Here is an 18,860-nt window from a genome sequence, read left to right on the forward strand (position 1 = left end):
CCCAGCAGATTGTTGTATGTCATAGCTGCACATCCTTCTAGTTGCTGTATGTGGGATGCGGCCTCAGCATGGCTGGAGAAGCGGTGGGTCGGTGCACGCCCGGGATCTGAACCCGGGCCGCCAGCAGCGGAGCGTGCGCACTTAACCGCTAAGCCACGGGGCCGGCCCAGAAAAAACATTTTAAAATAATTTCTCTCTTTTCTGAAATATCCTTCGAACAAAGACACATGGGCTAAGTAAGACAAAAAGAACTCTTCCAAAAGACTGTCCCTGAAAGATTTCTATCAACGGATTTAGGACTTTATTACAAACACTAATACGTGTTTGGACACCCTAACATATGCCAATGTTATTTATATCCATTTAAAAAACACCTGGGGGGGGGCCGGCCCCGTGGCTTGGCGGTTGGGTGTGCGCGCTCCTCTGCTAGCAGCCCGGGTTCGGATCCCGGGCGCGCACCGATGCACTGCTTCTTCAGCCATGTTGAGGCTGCATCCCACATACAGCAACTAGAAGGATGTGCAACTACGACATACAACTATCTACTGCGGCTTTGGGGACAAAAAAGGAGGAGGATTGGCAATAGATGTTAGCTCAGAGCCGGTCTTCCTCACCAAAAAAAAAAAAAAAAAAAAAAAAAAAACACAAAACACCTGGGGCCGGCCTGGTGGAGCAAGCGGTTAAGCGAGCGCACTCCGCTGCGGCAGCCCCAGAGTTCGCCGGTTCGGATCCTGGGCGTGCACTGACGCACCGCTTGGCAAGCCATGCTGTGGCGGCGTCTCATGTAAAGTGAAGGAAGATGGGCACGGATGTTAGCCCAGGGCCAGTCTCCCTCAGCAAAAAGAGGAGGTTTGGCAGATGTTAGCTCAGGGCTGATCTTCCTCACACACACACAAAAATAAATAAAATAAATAAGTAAATAAAATAAAAAACACTTACTGTAAAAAATCTGAGATAACATCAATTTTAAGATATACTTTTCTGTACCAAAACACAAAAAACATACTTCCAATGAAACAGTGATATGCCATTGATTATAAGACGCAACCTGATTTTAGAGAAGTTACAATGTGGGAGAAAAATGTGTTTTGGAATTGATACAATAGTAAATAATCCCCAGAACGTAATCCAATCTTGTTGTTTTATTCACAATGTAAATATCCTGGCATAATTTTTTTTTTCCCCTAAAGATTATTGTATAAAACTTGTCCTTTTAAAGAGCATTTACCTTTTGCGTCTACCAGGAGACATTAAACTGGCTTGAGTTTTCTTTTCCTGAGGACCAGGAATGATATTTAAAGCCTCTCCAGCTGCATTTCAAGAAAACAAAGCAGTAAGTCAAGGAAACTGAATAGTTTTCTAAACTTAAATTAATGGAACAAGCATTATGAAATGATTATTATTTTATATTAAAATCAGTTAGCACACAGAGTGTCTACTATGTGAAAGGCACTGGGGAAGACATTAAGATGAATAAAATACAGTCTCGGGGCCGGCCCAGGGCTCGCTGGTTCAGATCCGAGGCGCGCACTGACACAGGGCTTGGCAAGCCATGCTGTGGCGGCGTCCCATATAAAGTGGAGGAAGATGGGCATGGATGTTAGCCCAGGGCCAGTCTTCCTCAGCAAAAAGAGGAGGATTAGCTCAAGGCCCATCTTCCTCACCGAAAAAAAAAAAAAATACAGTCTCTGTGATTAAAGGTTTTACAATAAAATACAAAGTACAGTATAATCTTAACAAAAAATAGTATGGCAGGAGTGGAAGAATTCTAAGAAGTATAAACTAAGTATATATCATAGTGTATATATACTAAGTGTTTTTACCCAGACATGTAAAAGAGGTTGGAGAAAAGATGGAAATGAGGGAGAATGTAATGGAAGGCAATAAATTTTAGCTGTGCAGAAAAGAAAGAAGTTGGTCTAGGAACTGAGAGAGCTGGCACGTCAATTCTAATCCCAACTCTGTTATTAACTAGCTTTCTGCCCCTTACTATCATGTGTTTTCCATAGTTTCAAGTAACAAGCAAGATGTACCAGATGATCTCTAAGTTTATCCCTAGCTCTAAGATTCAGCCAGGAACATGAATGATTTTCAATATGTAGAAACAGAAGTGAACTGAAAAATATTCCTTACTCCAAGAGAACAGACTAGCATGAACAAAGACAAGGAGGTGGTGAAATATAACGTGTATTTCTTTTAAAACTAAATATAACAGAGTCTTTCCTATTAGTGTAGAAAATTGAGAACCAGAAGAGTTCAAGGTTGGACTTCAGTTAGAATAGAAATGAGAAGAATCCTAGATTAAAATGTCTCCAAGATTTAATAACATGCTTATTTCATGGTAAATTTACCTCAAGTCTTTTCCACTTCTAGCCTCTCATCTTTTTTTTTGCTATAATTTTATACCAGGAGTATAAAGACAGTAGTATATCATCTCATGTATATAATTCGATTAAAAACAAAATTTAAGAGCAAAATTTAAACTTACTGGTCACTGTGTCTTGTGACTGTGAATGGTTGACCACTACAAAATTTGACCTCAAAGGAGCTGAAATTTGGCCAGTTGGCCGAATAACTTGTGTAGCTGTCAAAGGAGAAGTAGTAAACTGTCCTGAAAGATACGGTAAAGTCAGCAACTCTGAACTGACGGGAGCTGCTTGAGATGCAAGTCTTCTCTGCCGTTTGATTTCTGCAATTCCACTTCTTGTTCGGGCTGAAACACATGAGCATTTAAAAAATTAACTCAATGTCAGAGTAGTTTAGGAATTTAAGAAGTCTGCATGATACATGTCCTACTATTTAACACGTTAGTTCTACATACTGAAAAACAGCCCTTAAAAATATCAACTAAGTTTACATGATAATTTCATAAGAAACAAGCTAAAATGAGTAGTATGCTCAAACTTTATAAAACTAAGAGTAGGGCCGGCCCCGTGGCTTAGTGGTTAAGTGAGCGCGCTCCACTGCTGGCGACCCGGGTTCGGATCCCGGGCTCCCACCGACGCGCTGCTTCTCCGGCCATGCTGAGGCCGCGTCCCACATACAGCAGCTAGAAGGATGTGCAGCTATGACACACAACTATCTACTGGGGCTTTGGGGGGAAAAAATAAATAAATAAAATCTTTAAAAAAAAAAAAAATAAAACTAAGAGTACATTTCTGTAATAATTCATACTGATAACACCTCCACAAATCAGGAAACAAACTTATGGAATGAGAATTAAAAGATGTGAACGTATGAGAGCCAATGAGAAAAATAGGGAGTATTTAAAATGCATATTTTTACAATAAAAAAATATTATTTCCTAATATGATAACCGTACTTAGAAAAGCAGTAGTATAAACAAAATATATACTTAGCACACATGTATTGTTAATTAAAAGGTTCATCTGACAGTTGGTTTGAGTTTGAATTAATGCTAAACATTATTTATAATTTAAAGTTGAATACCAACCTCTCTGACTGGCAGCAAACCCTGGGGTACTTTGCATGCTCCTAACAAATAAAACAAAGAAGTTAGACATTAAAAAATTTCTGTTGCCAAGATACACTGTGCTTTAGCTATAGTCAGTCCCGAAGAAAATTATGATTTAAAAGGCAATAGACCTCTCTCAGACAAAAAAAACAAGCACATTTTTGGGGGAGTAACCAAATTTTATTTGCTTTAGGAGAAAAATAGTGGCATATAAGTGCGCGTGCACACACACACACGTAATTTTAATCAAGTTTCTATCCAATGCAATATGCATTAGAGAGCCTTGACGTCCCATTAAGAATACAATTTGACTCGACTTTAGGAACTTAATATATTTAAGAAAGGTATATACAGCCATGTGTTGCTTAACGATGGGGATACATCTTGAGAAATGCATCAGGACATTTGGTCATTTCGCGAACATCAGAGTACGCTGAAGAGGAACAAAATTTGCCACCGCAAAATGTGTCTCTTTAACGTGAGGATTATTTTAGGCTGATTATTTTTAAGAAACAAAAGACTCAAAGTTTTTCTCGTTACCTGCCCCTTAACTGCCTAAAAGAATTCAGATTAAAAAAAAACTGTCTCAGGAAGCGAGCTATCATCTCAGCATAAGATGAACTAAGTGGTAGACAGGGAGGAACCTAGAAAAGCCTGTTTGTTGGGCTCCCCTCTGTTCTGTTTCTGTGCGGGCCAAACTCTTGTTTTCCCAAGTTTGCTCCTTTTCACCTACCTGTGAATTGCCTTCCATCCCTTTGAAGTCCCTGATTCTCCTCACTCCCAGCATCATCTTCTGTCTTTTAGTTGAAGATATTTAAGATGAGGGCTCTGGCCATTTTGGTGAGTTACTCAGTTTTCCTGGGTTTCTCCCCTGTATATATGTTATTAAACTTTTGTTTCTTTTTCTCCTGTTAATCTGTCTCATGTCAATTTAATTCTTAGACCATCCTGAAGAACCTAGAAGGGCAGAGGAAAATTTCTTCCTCCCCTATAATACCTACACAAACCTAGATGGTATAGCCTATTATACACCTGGGCTGTATGGTACTACCCTTATGGCACCACTGTCATATATGCGGTCTGTTGCTGACTGAAACATCATTATGTGGTGCATGACTGTATAAAATTTTACAATTATTATTTATCTTTTATAACTAGAGAGATTCTTTCCCTGAGAAATTCTGATTTCACATGACTCCACATCTAAATACATCAGAATCCCAAAGGTAATTTCAAAGGACATCCTGTTTTTATCAAATTTATGACTATGAAATTATTTCACCCAACCTCTAAAGAAGGAGCAAACAAAAATATTTATAGTACTGATTCTCCTTTTACTATGATTTGGAGTTATCCATGTATTTGGTAAACAATTACAGACACTCTGCCATTGTCCTAGGAAATCTGTCAAATAAGTCTCTACTAACAAGATGCATAAAGCTTAATGAATCGAATAAGCATTTTTAATAACACACAAACCAATCTTGGAGAATACCTGGCTAAGAGCCTTCTCTTTTCATGTACTATTTTATCAATAAAATATCTCTACTTAAAATAAATAAATGACAAGCAATAGGATATTGGAGTATATGAGGAAACCATTTGGTGTAAAACTAATTTGGCCTGAACTTGTTTTTCCAAAAGGGCCTGATGTGGCTGTTGAGCATGCATTGTATATCTGCTTTAAGTATTTATTATGTCCCAAAGATAAGAACACAAAGATAAGAACAACGCCCTTAAAGATAATGATGTAACTTCCCCCACATTGGTAATTCCTTAAGGATAAGCATCTCTCCCTAAACTAAGGATTGACTGCTGACCTGCTGTGTTCACCTTGTGACTACCCACCTTGAGACTACTGACCCACTGTGTTCAGCGAATTGCTGTGTGAACTGCTGTGCTAGCAAGGCAACCTCGTGACTATTGTAAAAGGGACATTCCAATGATATGTGATACATGCTCTATGATAGTATATAACCACTCTGGATACCTCCACTTCTTTGGAGTGCTCCATTCCTTTGTGAAAGGACTCTCCCAGGCTATATGGTCTTCAGATCTGGCTCATAATAAACTCACCCCAATTTTGATTTATAGATTAGTTATGGATTATTTGCATCGACAAGAATTTACGGAATTAAATTGTGAATGTCTTTGAAGATTATTTGCAAGAGGAGAAAAGAGTCAGGAAAGGGGAATAAAGGTAAGACTACCAAATAAGATGTGGTACAGCTGGACAGAAAACATTTGGAGCCGTTTTAGCATTTTAAACTGAGGAAGGAAATGAGGCCTCTGCTGAATTTGAGTAGGATATTCACTTGCAGCTGTGGGATAAATAGTAAGAAACTATCGTTTTCATATCAGACTGTATAGTTAAATAAGAGATGTTATAAAATTGATACCAATAGGGCTGGCTTCCTTCCAAGAATGCTGAAACTGGCATGCCAAGGCCGTGACTCAGGTAGAAGGTGGATATTAGTAGCATGTAAAAATTCTAAAAGTAGAAGATTCCAGAATTATTATTATTCAAGCTTGTTTCTTTCCAAGAGAAGAACCAACGGGGCATGAATTCCACACATCAATTCTCCGCACATGTAATGAAGATGCAACTGCACAACGGAATTCATGGGACTCAGACTCAAATTAGGAGACTTGTATTCATGCGAGATTAGGATTAGATTTGTATTCTAGCCAGAGATTTCTCTCTAAATTGCTATGAGAACTTGGGAGTGTCATTACACTTCTCTAAGTCTCAACTTCCTCATTTCTAAACATTTTATTAAAGGATGCAATTTATTGCAAATTATTCTAATCAAAGACAAAGAAATATCAACAACCTCTAGAGTAATTTCCAAATTAAATCAGTGTTATATAAATGCACTGTGTGGATCATAAGAAGATTTAAACCTGAAGTGATTCTTACATCTGTTTGCATTACAACATTATGCATATTCTGATAAGTTTGTAAGTTTTTTATTACCTGATCTGAGAAAGTGTATGGTCTAACTTCTTCCACAGAGATGACATGATTGCTGGGACATCATTTGATGTCTCTAAATCATAAAAAGAAAAGTTTCTTAATAAATCCAGTTGCAGAAAATTCATCATTTAATTTGAACAGACAGAAAGTCAATAAGGTAAAGAAACATTTCTCTCAGCTGTTGACATCATGTTGGGAACAGAAAAAAGTCTATTTTGTAAAATGACCTGCAAAGCTATGAGGTTGCTTCCTTAAGCCACTGAGTTACCAGATGTAATATGAGTGGAAATGGACATCTGTGAAATCTGTGAAGCTTCTTCAGATCAATAATTTTATATCTTCTTTGAATTAAAAAAAGACAAACTATTTTAAATATTTGTTCTATGTGACATCATGTGACATCTGAAAGTAAAATAATTTGATTTATAATAAATAATTAGCATAAAGATTATGCAAACTCCTTTGAGTGTTGAAATTAGTTTTCTACATCCGATGTTTTCATGTCCAAATCACTGTGATTACTCAGCAACCCCTTAAAAAAGGTCTCACTAGTTACTATACTTAGAATTAGAGGTAAAATTCCTGAGGACTAATTAGTCTTTTTGAGGATGTATTCTAAAGCCCCAATGATGGGAAAATTCATAAGATATTTAAAATTTTTACCAAATACTTACAAAAAACTCAAACCAGAGAAAGCTACCCAACATACAAGTGGGATACGAACCTCTGTATTGCAATAGTATATTGTTTCTGATGTCATTTACACTCTAAATATTTCTGTAAGATTTTATGGGAAAAGAAAACTGGCAGAAAGATCAACTACCCTTCTTGAAGAGTTAGAAATGAAATTCAGGCCCTGAACTTTCAGGCCTATTACTTTCTATAGTTTCTAGTTTTGTGATCTTGGAAAAGTTATCTGGCTTCTCTAATCATCAGTTTTCTGATACTTAAAAATGGGTCTAAACAATCAACACCTCTCACTGGATTATTTTAAAGACTGAGAGATAACATGAAAGCACCTCGCACGATGCTGCATACAGAGAGTACTCAATAAATGATGAGCTTTTTTCTTTTCCTTAATGTTATCATTTTATGCTAATTGATTCTTCACTGCTAATCTTTTGTTAATGTTGAAATAATCAATATTAGGGAATAAAATAAACAATTATAACTTTCCCCCTAAAACATTAATTTAAAAAAGTATTATTTTATATTCTAGTAAATATAAAGTAGAATTTTATGACTGGCTCCTGTGTCTAGATTTAGACTACAAAGAACTTAAAATTAAAATATTAGTTTGACAACAATAAACAAACATATAGGGACAGAGATTGGATTGGTGGTTACCACAGGGGAAGGGGGGAGGGAGGAGGGTGAAAGGGATAATTCGGTACATGTGTGTGGTGATGGGTTGTAATTAGTATTTTGGTGGTGAACATGATGTAATCTATGCAGAAATAGAAGTATAATGATGTACACCTGAAATTTTTACAATGTTATAAACCAATGTTACTGCAATAAACAAAAAATTAAAAAAAAAAAATTAGTTTGAAATTTTATTAACACATAGCAATGCCTGTTCATCAGGGTAGATACCCAGAGTTAGAAGTTTCGTATCTTTAAAAAAAATTATTTTTTTGTTATATTATCTAATATTAGATTTGCAATTTATCACACAATATAAACACAAACTATTTAATTAGACATTTCCCAGTAAAATTTATCTCATCATAACTGAGACAAGTTTTCTTATGGCTTTTAAGAGGCATTAATATGCTTTAAAAATTATTTTAATTAAAACAATTAGATAAATGCTATATAAAAACTAACCAAAAACATCCCTGAACCTAAACTCTTACCTTTTGCTTTCATAGCTACATATTCATTCAAAATTGTTGTCAAGTTATTTCCAAATAAGGACTGAAAAGAAAAAGATCAAACATTATCAAAACTGTATACTACTACCAATAATTTCCCAGTATGCAACATTTCATCACATAAAAGTTAATAAAGGACCTGGCTTGCAGAGTGGCTGATGAAGAAAGGGTAAAGAGCAGGTCATCAAAAATGAAAACAGTTACTCAAGTTAGGGGTTGCATCAGATATTCTAAAGGTAAAGAACTTTGTCTGTTTGAATAAGACATTGTGACTACATTTCTTTAGCTAAGACAGTTCAAAGGCAGAAAAGCAGTTTTCAGCCGGGAGGTAGGGATCCAGTCATACACCTGTTTAAAAACATAAGGACCCACTCCTAATCTGCCCCTTCTATCCTGAAAACCACGTGAACCTGTCAAGAACAAAGCAAAAAAACTTAGAGATAGCCTTCCCAAGGATCAGTACCTTTCTATTTTCACTTCTATCATCTCATAAACTCATTTTTTCCCCCTATTCCTACTGCTACTAAAGGGCATGCTTTTATTACCTCAAGTTTGAGTCATAGAATAGAATAGGGAAGAGGAAGGATTTTTAGAGCGAACAGTTCTGGTTTCAAGTTCAACACTTATTAGGTGTAACAAATCACCTAAATTCTCTAAAGCTTACTTTGATGAATATAAAAATGGACATAATTCTTAATTCATAGAATCTTTTGAAGATTGAGAATCCATGTAACACGTCTAGGACAATGTCTAACACATAGTAGGTGATTAGTTCCCTTTCCCTTCCTGAACTTTGACAGCAGATTCCTAATTTGTTCTTCTGTCTTAATTAAAGCCTGAGAAGTTAGGGGATTTGCTTACTACTAACTTGGTCATATTTCTAGTAGCAAATAAATAATGAATTGCTGAATGACTGCCACAGAATGAATCATATCCCCCCAAATTCATGTGAGGTCACAGAGAGACTGTCTATAAGCCAGAAGACAGCCCTTATGAAGAACCAAATCAGGGGCACCTTGACCTTGGTCTTCCCAGCCTCCAGAACTGTGAGAAGTAAGGATCTGGGTGCGAGGTGTGCTTGTAGCTACTGGGGTTTTACTGCAGTCAGGCCCTCAGAGCAGACAGAGCTACACAAACACAGACATGCTAATCCATATATATAAACATATCTATATTCTGTATATATCTGTTCGTATATTAAAATAAACATGACTTCATACTAGTATCTCTGACTATAATTCAACACCATAGGATTCATTCTTACGCTTATTTGTGTCTTCCTTCTTGTAGGGTGAGAAACCTGGCTCCCATTATCTACAATATATTTACTTATTTGTTTTGAATTCCTAATTTAGAATTCAGAAGAATTTATTTAAAATTCATTCATGTTGTTATGTGAATAAATAGTATGTTGCTTTTTATTACTTATTAGCATTGCATTGTATGAATATACCACAACTTGTTTATTCATTCACTTACTGAAAGACATCTTGGTTGTTTTCAGTTTTTGACCACCATACACAAACACTGGTGTGCAGGTTTTTGTGTGAACACAAGTTTTTCAATTTACTTGGGTAAATATCTGGGTGTATGAGTGCTGGGTCACATGGGGAGTATATGTCTAATTTTATCAACAATTGCCAACCTATTTTCCAAAGCAGCTATATGATTTTGCATTCTCACCAGCAATGAATGAGAGTTCCTGCTGCTTTGCAGCCTTGCCACCAAGGATCTGACAGTTTTTAAACTGTTTTTTATTTTAGCCATTCTAATAGGTATATATAGGTATCTCATCAGGGTGTTAATTTGCATTTTCCTAATGACTAATGATGTGGAGCATTTTTTTCATATGCTTATTGCCATGTGTATATTTTTTTAGGGAAGAGTCTTCTGATCTCTTGCCCATTAAAAAAAAAATTCAGTTTTTTTTGAATTTTAAAAGTTTTACATATTCTTGGTACAAATCCTTTATTAGATATATGAATTACAGATATTTTCTTTCAGCCTGTGGCTTGACATTCTTCTAATGTTGTCCCTTGTAAAGCAAAAGTTTTTAATTTTTATAAAGGTGAATTATTAATTTTTCCTTTTTTTTTCCTGCTGGGAAAGATTCACCCTGAGCTAATATCTACTGCCAATCTTTCTCTCTTTTTTTTTTTCCATCCCCAAAGCCCCAGTGCATAGCTGTATATTCTAGTTATAAGTCCTTCTAGTTCTTCTATGTGAGCCACCACCACAGCATGCCAACTGACAGATGAGTGGTGTGGTTCCACAACCAGGAACCAAATCCGGGCCGCTATAGTGGTGAGAGCACTGGAATTTTAACCACTAGCCCATGAGGGCTCAACTTTTCCCTTTATAGTCAGTGTTTTTGCTATCATATCTAAAAACTCGTTGCAAACCCAAGGTTACACAAATTTTCTCCTTTGTTTTCTTCTAAAAGTCTTATAGTTCTACATTTTACATTTTGGTCTATTATCCATTTTGGTTAATTTTTGTAAAAGGTATGTATAGAGATTCTTTTTTTGTATCTGGATGTCTAATTGTTCTATCACCATTTGTTGGCAAGATTATCCTTTCTTCATTGAATTGCCTTTTGCACTTTTGTCAAAATCAGTGTATCAGTCTATATTTGGGCTCTCTTTTCTGTTTCACTGATCTAAGTGCCTAACCGTTCCCTAATGCCACTCAATCTTGATTACTATAGCTTGTTAGTAAGGCTTAAAATCAAGTAATGTGAGTCCTCCAAGTCCTTTTTAAGAATTGTTTGGGCTGTTCTAGTTCCTTTGCTTTTCCATATAAAATTTAGAATTCAGGGGCCGGCCCGGTAGTGTAGTGGTTGGGTTCGCGTGCCCCACTTCAGCCGCCCAGGGTTCGCAGGTTCGATTCCTGGGCACGAACCTATGCACCGCTCATCAAGCCATGCTGTGGCAGCATCCCCCATAGAGGAAGATGGGCACAGACATTAACTCAGGCCAATCTTCCTCAGCAACAAGAGCAAGGTTGGCAACAGATGTCAGCTCAGGGCTAAACTTCCTCACCAAAAAAAAAAAAAAAAATTAGAATTCAGCTTGTTGCTATCTACAAAAATGCTTGTGGGGACTTAGATTATAATGAATCTATAGATCAAAATGGGAAGAATCAACATCTTAACAATACTGAGTTTCTCAATGCATGAACACAGTATATCTCTCCTTTCATTCAATGCTTTAATTTCTTTCATGTAGATTTTAGCATACAGATCCTATAAATATTTTGTTAGATTCATTACCTAAGTATTTTATTTTTGTTTGGTGCTATTGTAAATGGTATTTTTAAAAAAAATTCAATGGTTCATTGTTGCTATAAAGAAATACAATAGACATTTGTATATTTTGTATCCTTTGATCTTTCTAAACTCTAAAAGTTTTATAAATTTTTTAAAAGTTTTCTTCACATACAATCATGTTGTCTGTGATAGCTAAAACGAATCTAAGGAGCCATGTTTAAAATAAAATGACAAAATACCATTTCAAATAATGTAGTTCCAGAATATATCCATTATATACCAAATGATGCTCTGTTGGTCTAGTGATATTTAAAAAAGAGGTGACAACAAAATAACAAAAAACCTGTTTTATATTTGTTTGAAGTGAACAAATACAGGAAATATAGGAAAATAGATACAGGAAAGGTAGGGCTGCTATAAAATACCACAGACCAAGTAGCTTAAATAACAGACATTTACTGCTCATTGTTCTGGAGGCTGGAAGTCCAAAATCAAGGTGCCAGCTGATTTGGTTCCTCAAGAAGCCCAACTTTCTGGTTTGTAGCCATCACCCTTCTTGCTGGGTGCTCATATGGTCTTTCCTTGGTGGGTGCACAAGGAGAGAGATTTCTCTCTTCCACTTCTTATAAAGGCACTAACTCCATCATGAAGGTCCCAACCTCATGACCTAATCTAAACCTAACTATTTTCCAAAGGTCCCACCTCTAAATACCAACACACTGGGGGTTAGGATTTTAACATATGAATTTTGAGGGGACACAAATATTCAGTCCATAACAGGCAGAAACGAGTTAAGCCTGAACACAAGCAGTAGTGAAACTAATTAGAAATAAAGGTGTCATTTTGAAACTGATTCTCAGAGGCAAAATTGTAATTCACTTACCAGCTTTGCATTAATGTGTGAAAAGAAGAGCTGGCCTTCTTTGGGTCTTCCCAGTCATGCATGAACACAAACTATCATATTTCTGCCAATTTTGACTTTGCTAATGAGCTGATTTTAAGACTGTGTTTATAGTCTCTTATATTGGTCAATGATGAAATATTTCACTTAAGGAACAAAATCACTCACCAATAAGCAGGCTGGGATAAAACCTTCATCTGTACAGTGTTCTGCATATTCTTTTAAATTTGAACTTTCCAAAATAAAAGTCTGGCAGGTAGAAGTGAGGTTTTCCTGCTGTAAGTAACCTAAATGAAAAATAAAAGTTTAGGTAATTTCAGTAAATTCTGCACTTTGGATAAAACTGCTGTTGAAAACACTACAGCAGTTTCATATCACAAATGGAACCTCAGGTTGAATGTGCTGGGATTCTGTAGTCTTGCCCAGAAACACCAGTTTGCGCTGCAGTACAAAGTAGAATTAATAGAATAGATGGCTGTTTGATGGGAAAAACTCTAGCTAATATATGATAAAATCACAGAAATCAAAACAGTATGGTACTGGCATAAAAACAGATAAATAGATCAAGGGAACAGAATCGAGAGCCCAGAAATACACCCAGAAAGCACATACTATCAACTAATATTTGACAAGGGAGCCAAGAATACTCAATCAAGAAAAGGCAGTCTCTTCAATAAACGGTGCTAGGAAAATTGGATATCCACATGTATAAGAATGAAACTAGACTCCTCTCTTACACCACCCACAAAAATTAACTCGAAATCGATTAAAAACTTAAACCTAAGATCTGAAACAGTGAAACTCCTAGAAGAGAACATAGGAAAAAAGCTTCTTGCCATGGGTATTGGCAGTAATTTTTTGGGAATGACACCTAAAGCACAAGCAACAAAGGCAAAAATAAATAAATGGGACTACATCAAACTAAAAAGCTTCTGCACAGCAAAAGAATCAACAAAGTGAAAAGACAACCTATGGAATGGGAAAAAACATTTGCAAACCATATATCTGATAAGGGGTTAATATCTGAAATATATAAAAAACTCATACAATTCAAGAGCAAAAAATCAAATAATCCAGGGCTAGCCAGGTGGCGTAGTGGTTAAGTTCACGCACTCTGCTTTGGGGGCCTGGGGTTCCCAGTTTCGAATCCCAGGTGCAGACTGACGCACCGCTCATCACGCCATGCTGTGGCAGCATCCCACACACAAAATAGAGAAAGATGGGCACAGATGTTAGCTCAGGGCCAATCTTCCTCACTAAAAAAAACCCAAAACCAAATAATCCAATTTAAAAAATGGGCAAAAGACCTGGGTAGACATTTCTTCAAAGATCTATGCAAGGCCTATAGGCACATGAAAAAGCGTTCAACATCACTAGTCATTAGGGGAATGCAAATCAAAACCACAGTGAGATATCACCTCACACCTATTAGAATGGCCATAATCAAAAATATAAGAGACAACAAATGCTGGTGAGGATGTGGAGAAAAGAGAACCCTTGTGTACTGTTGGTGGGACTGTAAACTGGTACAGCCACTATGGAAAACAGTATGGAGGATCCTCAAAAAATTAAAAATAGAACCACCATATAATCCAGCAACTCCACTTCTGGGAATATATCAGAAGGAAACAAAAACACTAACTCGAAAAGATATCTGCACCTCCATGTACATAGCAGCATTATTTACAACAGCCAAGTCATGGAAACATCCTAAGTGTCCATCGATGAATGAAGAGATAAAGAAGTTGTGGTGTATGTACATATATATATATACACCCCTATACACACATATATACAATGGAATATTATTCAGCCATAAGAAAAACCGAGGAACTCCTGCCGTCTGCAACAACACGGATGGACCTTGAGGACATTATGCTAAAGTGAAATAAGCCAAAGAAAGACAAATACTGTATGATCTCACTTAAATGTGAAATCTTAAAAAACAAAACAAAACAAAAAAACCCAACCAAAATCACAGAAAAAAGCGACCAGATTTGTAGTTACCAGAGGTGTGAGACGGGGGGAGGGGAAATTGGAGAAAGGTGGTCAAAAGGTACAAACTTCCAGTTACAAGACTAATAAGTACTAGGGATGTAATGTACAGCATGATGACTATAGTTAACCTGCTGTATGATCTATACGAAAGTTGAGAGTAAACCCTAAGAGTTTTCATCACAAGGAAAAAAACTTTTCTCTTTTTTTGCTTCATTTTCTTATTGTATCCATGTGAGATGATAGATGCTAACTAAACTTACTGCAGTGATCATTTCACAATACATGTTAGCCAAACCACTATGCTGTATACCTCGACCTTAAACAGTGATGTATGTCAATTATATTTCAATAAGATTGGAAAAAATCCCCCCCAAAACTCTTAACTAAACTAGAAAAATAAGGTGTTTGACAAAGTGCAATTACTGCACAGTAAGGCTTACATTACAGGAGAATCAATAAAGTAATGATAAATAAATAACAGGAGAACCAATAAAGAATGATAGATGTTCTACTACTCCATAACCTCTACATTAACTAGGTCAGTAAATGGTATAAATTAATTTACTGGATTATCAAAAAACTTTATTCTTCCAATGTTGCTATTTACTTGTATACTTCACCTATTTGTCTAATGGTTTAAGAAAAAAATGAACAAAAGATCTACTTTGCATGAAAGGTAAGAAAGGCACTCTGATTTTTAATGTATACCCTTTGGGAATCAAAACATTATTTCAACAACAACTTGAACATTCACACCTAACTATAATTTACGGAACAATATTAGATACCAGGGCTCGGCACTTTTACACAAATGAATGCTTTATTTGTCCTGACTGGCAGCCTATCCTTGTTCTTTTATTTCTTAGGATTACTGGGGTTTAACTAAACCAACCACTAAAAACAGCAGTATAGTACAAGAACACTGGACTAGGTTATCAGGAGACCAGGTTCTTATTCCATTCTGTTAAAATAAGCATTGTAATTTTGGGGGGAAAAAGCACTTAAATTCTTCAGGAGCAAGATGCTTCATCTATAAGGCATCACACTTGCTTTGACTTGTGCATTAAATCTGGTTAAATTACTTCCTTGTGTAAAGCCCTTCAATCACTTCCCATAGCTCTCAGTTTAAACTTCCAAATTCTGAGCAGCTTCAGCAGGAACAGCAGAGTGACGACCTCCAAAAATCCTCTCCTCCATAAAAGCAATGCAAACTCTGGCACGAATTACTAAAATCAACTTTTACAGAACCCTGAAAATAATCAGTCTTATAAAAATCTAGGAGCATTTATTTATGAAAAGTGGCTGAATGTCAGTAAGAACAGTGAACCTGTAGTATTTTAACTTGCTCTATTCCGATGTTCATCTCCCCAGCTGAGTGGTACACTTGAAAATCAAGAGCGTGCAATCACAGTGAAAACCAGCAACCTAGAAGTTGGAATTTTTCCAAAGTCTCGTTCCCAGAAATTGTCATTATTTGACCTGTGTGACAATTCCCTGTAAAACCCCACTTGCATGGCTGGTCTCTGAATTGAATCAGAGCTTATCCAGTGCAAACAACCTTCTCCTTGGAGGTGTTTCATTAAAACAATCAGCAGGAACTGCTTAATACTACAGCAGCCTCTGACAGAGATAACAGTCCAGACAAACAACAGGCTAAACAAAAAAACTTAAAAAAGAAAAGCTGGGGAATGAGAAGCTCACAGGGGGCTTTGAAAAGCTGTGACATATTCTTTGGATACCACAAGGTTGTGTGCAAGCATAGGGCAGCGCACATACTCAGAAAAGACCTAACAAAGCCCTAAGCCCTCACTTCTGGCTGATAGTAAGGCTCTGAGCAAGCAGGAAGTTAAGGTTAAGGCAGAGTTGTCAACTGCTTAGCTGAATGCTGCAGCATGCCCCAATGTACACACAACTCCTTGGCAAACAATGGGAGACTTACCGACTCAAAGCATTTAGGGAAATCAATGTCCAATTACAGAATATAAACTCAAAGAATACAGACTTTATATAATTAGTTTAAGAAACAAAGTAATCAAACAGCAATGCTAAAACAACAACAAAGAGCAATAACAAACACAAGGGAGGGAGGGAGAATCTGATTACAAGAGTTATCACATTATTTAAAGTGTCCAATTTTCAACAAAAAATTGAGATGTGGAGAAACAAAGTATGGCTCGTATGCACAGGGGAATAAAAGCAGTCAACAGAAACTGTCCCAAAGGAAGCCTAGATTCTCGACTTAAGACTTGAAATTAGGGCCGGCCCTGTGGCTTGGTGGTTAAGTGCGCGCGCTGCAATGCTGGTGGCCTGGGTTCGGATCCCAGGTGCGCATCGAGCCACCACTTCTCCCTCCATCCTGAGGCCGAGTCCCACATACAGCAATTAGAAGGATGTGCAGCTATGACACACAACTATCTACTGGGGCTTTGGGGGGAGAAAATAAAATAAATAAAATCTTTAAAAAAAAAAAAAAAAAAAAAAAAAGACTTGAAATCAGCTATTTTAAATAAGTTCAGAGAACCAAATAAAACTATGCCTAAATATCGAGAGGAAATTACGAGAACAATGTCTCGTCAAAAAGAAATAAAAGAGATAGAAATTATAAGAAAAAATCAAGTAGAAATTCTGGAGTTGTAAAGTATAACAATTGAAGTAAAAAATGCACAATAGCAGATTTGAGGAGGCAGATGAAAGAATCAGTGAACTTGAACACAGACCAAATGAGATTATCCGATATGAGAAATAGAAACAAAAAAAGAATGAAATGTAAATAGAGTCTCAGAGACCTTTAAGACACTATCAATTATGCCAACATAAGCATAAAGGGAGTCCCAGAAGGAAAGGATAGACAGTAAAGGGCAGAAACATATTTAAAGAAATAACGTCCAGGAACATCCAAAATTTTAGGAAACACATTAATCTACTTATCCAGGAAACTCAATAAACTCCAAGTAGGATAAACTCAAAGAGATCCATACCTGGACACATCATAATCAAACTGTCAAAAGACAAAGAGAGAATCTTGAGAGCAGAAAGGGAGAAATGGCTCATCACATACAGAGGATCCTCAATAACAGCTGATTTCACATTAGAAACCATGGAGGCCAGAGGCAGTGAGATGACATATTTGAAGTGCTAATAGAACAGAAGGCAGTCAGGCATTCTTTATCTACAAAAACTCCTTTAAAATGAAGAAATTAAGATATTCTCAGATAAAAAAATGGAGATAATTTGTTGCTAGCAAACTTGCCCTATAAGAAATATTAAAGGGAGTCCTTCAGGCTAAAATGAAAGAATACTAGACAGTAAATCAAATCCACATTTAAAAAAAGTAATGAACACTAGTAAAGGTAACTACATAGGTAAATATAAAACAGTATAAACCATTTTTCCCTTGTTACTCTTTTTTCCTCCTCTCTGCTTTAAAAGACAATTGCATACAGCAATAATTATACATCTGTGTTGATGGGCATGCAATGTACAAAGATGTAATTTATATGACCTTAACAGCAAAAAGGAGGGAGAAGAGAATGGAGTATTAGGTAAGAGTAAAGTTTTTATATACTATTAAAATTAAGTTGGCATTAATCTAAACAAGATTGTTTTAAGTTAATTGGAATCTCTAAGCAATGACTGAGAAAATAACTCAAATATAAAAAATATAAAGGAAACAACAATGTAATTAAAATTGTAGATTGGAAATATTTAACACAAAAAAGGCAGTACTAGAGGAATAGCAGAACCAAGAAAACATGATATATAGACTACAAATACCTAAATGGCAGACAAAATCCACACTTTATCAGTAATTACATTAAATGGTAATGAATTAAACACTCAGTTAAAAGGTAGAGACTCACAGAAGGGATAAAAATATGATCCAACTATATGCTCTCAACAAGACACACTTCAGATTCAAAGAAACAAATAGGTTGAAAATAAAAGTATGGAAAAAGATATACCATCCAGACAGTAACCTAATGAGAGCTGGAGAGGCTATACTAATATCAAAGTAGATGTTAATACAAATACTGTTATCAGAGACAAAGATAACGACAACAGGTTTAATCAATCAGATAACACTCACAAGCATATATGCACCTAACAACAGTGTCCCCAAAAACATGAAGCAGAAACTAACAGAAGTGGAGAGAAAAACAGACAATTCAACAATAAAAGATATAGACTTCAGTATCCCACTTTCAATAATGCATAGACAACTAGAGAGAAGTTCAAAAAGGAACAGAAGACTTGAAAACTATAAACCATTTAGACCTAACAGACATCTATAGTACACTCCACTCAACAACAGCAGAATATGCATTCTTCTAAGTGCACATGAACATTCTCCAGGATAAACCCAA

The 18,860-nt window shown here is 36.2% G+C and overlaps 1 protein-coding gene across 1 annotated transcript in view; it reads right to left on the bottom strand.

Moving 5' to 3' along the window:
* NPAT (nuclear protein, coactivator of histone transcription) overlaps window positions 1-18,860 on the bottom strand; it is a 50,196-nt gene that overhangs the window by 20,446 nt on the left and 10,890 nt on the right. Inside the window, exons 2-7 of the mRNA XM_004427367.3 lie at window positions 12,667-12,785; window positions 8,312-8,372; window positions 6,453-6,525; window positions 3,455-3,495; window positions 2,489-2,713; window positions 1,229-1,310 (exon numbers count right to left, since the gene is read on the bottom strand). Coding sequence (XP_004427424.1) covers window positions 1,229-1,310; window positions 2,489-2,713; window positions 3,455-3,495; window positions 6,453-6,525; window positions 8,312-8,372; window positions 12,667-12,785 — 601 coding nt within the window. The remainder of the gene's footprint in view (window positions 1-1,228; window positions 1,311-2,488; window positions 2,714-3,454; window positions 3,496-6,452; window positions 6,526-8,311; window positions 8,373-12,666; window positions 12,786-18,860) is intronic.

This window comes from Ceratotherium simum, chromosome 7 (assembly GCF_057802395.1).
Source record: "Ceratotherium simum simum isolate JZ-2026a chromosome 7, ASM5780239v1, whole genome shotgun sequence".
Taxonomy (NCBI): Eukaryota; Metazoa; Chordata; class Mammalia; order Perissodactyla; family Rhinocerotidae; genus Ceratotherium; species Ceratotherium simum.